The 3,010-nt window shown below is 29.8% G+C and overlaps 1 protein-coding gene across 1 annotated transcript; it reads right to left on the bottom strand.

The window, feature by feature from the left end:
- Nucleotides 1-1,803: 1,803 nt before the first annotated feature.
- Nucleotides 1,804-2,749, bottom strand: LOC111417672 (V-type proton ATPase subunit G-like). Its single transcript, XM_023050023.2, has 3 exons — nucleotides 2,565-2,749; nucleotides 2,271-2,470; nucleotides 1,804-2,209 (listed from the first exon to the last, which is right to left on the bottom strand). The coding sequence occupies exons 1-3, from the start codon at nucleotides 2,644-2,646 to the stop codon at nucleotides 2,141-2,143; spliced, it is 351 nt and encodes a 116-aa protein (XP_022905791.1). The 5' UTR covers nucleotides 2,647-2,749; the 3' UTR covers nucleotides 1,804-2,140.
- Nucleotides 2,750-3,010: the final 261 nt, after the last annotated feature.

The raw sequence follows: 3,010 nt of genomic DNA, 5'->3' as shown, positions 1-3,010 counted from the left end.
GGAACTAGCTATATCCTTGTACCACATTTTCCGTCTCTCTGTAAAAGTATCTATGTTCCCTATAGAATGGAAAAAAGTATTTATAATATCAATTTACAAGTCTGGTAAAAAACACTTGGTCACTAATTATCGCCAATTTCTTATTAACTACTCTTTGAAAACTAGTGTACAATCACTTATACCACTGCATTCACCCACAAATCATTCAGCAACAGTATGGTTTCCTACGTGGACGGTCGGTGGAAACAAACTTGGTTGAGCTAGTGAATTATATGTATTCAGAGATCCCTGAATCGCGATCTCATGCTATTTATACGGATTTTAGTAAGACTAATTACATTACAAAATTCTTTTGGAAAAATTTACTAAATTTAACGTACTATTATGGATAGCTTCTTTTATTTCTTGCCAAGCAGTAAAGGTTGACAATTATGTTTTCCAAATTCGTAAAAAAATCAGATCTTGGAATATGAGTATGAAATAGTCCCAAAGTGTTAATAAAAGTGTCCTCTTTCCAATGAACCAATCCGTTTTGAAAAATAACTTTTAGTTTTTGAGAAAACAATATTTGAAGTTTTGATAATTTTTTTTATGTAATTTTTGTCAATAACTAGCAAAATTCGCTATAAAATTAATTTCTTGAAGGATCCTTGTGGAAATATCACCAATTATTAATTAAAGTATCCTCTTTTTAATGCAAAAAGCCGTTTTCAAAAATCACTCAGTTCTTGAGAAATATATTTTTGAATTGATCGACAATTTTTTCGAATTTTTTTTCGCCGATTAAGTTTTAAAAATTCGTATAAAATCCAGTTCTTGGAATATGAGTATAAAAATTTCCCAAAGTGTTAATAAGAGTGTCCTCTTTCCAATGAACCAACCCATTTTGAAAAATAACTTTTAGTTTTTGAGAAAACAATATTTGAAGTTTTGATAAAATTTTCGATGTTGCAATTTTCATAGATAGCTTGCAAAATTCGATATAAAATTAATTTCTTGAAGGATCCTTTTGAAAATATCACCAATTATTAATTAAGGTATCCTCTTTTTAATGCAACAAGCCGTTTTGAAAAATCACTTTCAGTTCTTGAGAAATAAATTTTTGAAGTGATCGACAATTTCTTCAAATTTCGACGATTAAATTTTAAAAATTCGTATAAAATCCACTTCTTGGAATATGAGTATGAAAATTTCTCAAAGTGTTAATAAAAGTGTCCATCACTAGTATTGAGGCTTTGCAGAGGAGGTTTTTGGGGTCACAGCTGTATATTTGATATGATGTTCTTATACAGATTAGTCTGCAGTTTGCTCGATTCCATGCAGCTCTTATGGGTGACCACTTGAGTGATGCCTCTCTTCAAGCTACCTGCATCTAAATCTATAGCATATACAAATTTATCAATGCGACATTTATCGCACTTCTACAGTAATCATTGTAATAATTTTGATTTGTTCTGTGATTTCATAGAAAGTTTTCAGGCGTTATGTATTGAGCTCGAGTATTTGTCATTAATTCAGTTGGTATTTAATTTTCTTTTTATTGTTGTTGCTTTTCTTGTACTGTTTTTTAGTGGATAAGTACTTAATTGGAGTTTCCAGAATATAAACAAATTAATCAATCATATTAAAGCAGCTAAAATCAATCTTGTTGGTTTCATCATCAAACATAATCTTTGACTGCATATTTTGTGGAAATAATAACCAGGTTTTTGAGACTTGTTAATAATAATTTTTTTACGTTTTAAACGTAATCATTAATTTAAGGATATTTTATTAGTTATAAAAGTTAAAAGAGAAGAAAAATAAGTACACAATTCTGTTTTATTGTCAACAAAATATGAACTTCACAATCCTTTTTTTTACTTCCAACAATTTTCTTTTACGATTATTCTATCCAAATATTACATAATATACACAATACTGTACAAGGACAAAAAAAATCTGATTTTTTTAGCTTATAACATCTATTAATTCAATTCTAATTAAAATTTCAACTTACTAATTTAATAACTTGACCTAATTGCTTTGATATATATATTTTTTAGGGTTTTTTTGAGTACATAAATGCATTTGCAACAAGGAATGAAGAAAGAAATATTTGAATTTACACTATGATTTCCGCGCTTCTTGATTGAAACAATTACATACGGAAATTCTTGTGTAATTCTGGTCTGATATCGTAAACTAAGTTCAAAACGTCCACGATTACCTAAAAAATTAATTAGAAAAAAATTATTTATTTCCCTTAATTTAAGAGTAAATAATCTTACGCTTTCTTTTTGAGTTTGAACCGCCCTATTCATCTCATCAATTCTCCTTTTCGTATCTTGATCAATCTTAGCAGCAACCCCTTCTTTAGAGCCCATGTGTTTCGCTTCAAATTCACGAAATTGACGTTCGCGTTCTTTGCGGTACTTTTCAATCTCATCTTGAGCCTCTTCTTTAGCTTGCTTTAGACGTTTGGCTTTGCCTTTAAAGAGAAACAAAAAATATTTTATTATATCGTGTCTTGTGATTTGAGTTACACCCAATCCATGTTTTTGATTAAATTTTTTTTAACTTACGTTTTCTTGCGTCGGATACTTTTTCGGCAGCACGTTTTTCAGCTGCTAAAAGAGCTTGAATACCGGAAGTTTGGCTTGCCATTTAGTTATTTTCTTCGTTATTTAGGGCACAGAAACGGGGCGATACGTTTACTCCAGACACTATCTAGGAGTCATATGATTTTTCGATGGCTCAATACGAGGATTCTTCGCATGCGCTGTAAGACTTTTCCCACTACATCACGAGATTCACAAGGTGTAGAATTTTATAGGAAATTATTCGAGTTTATTTTCAAGTAGATTTTGTTTGTTTCGATTTTAGTTCATAGATGGTATGCGTAAAGATTTTTCATAAGATTTTGTGGATATTTAATTTATACAGTAATAAAACATTTCAAAACAGTTTTACAATATTCACTGATTAAGGTGATGATGGTGAATGATAGTGAAGAAGATAATAGAAGATA

The sequence above is a fragment of the Onthophagus taurus genome, chromosome 7 (genome assembly GCF_036711975.1).
Source record: "Onthophagus taurus isolate NC chromosome 7, IU_Otau_3.0, whole genome shotgun sequence".
NCBI lineage: Eukaryota > Metazoa > Arthropoda > Insecta > Coleoptera > Scarabaeidae > Onthophagus > Onthophagus taurus.
Note: the sequence above shows the minus strand (reverse complement) of the source record. Positions and strands in the feature narration are given on the sequence as shown.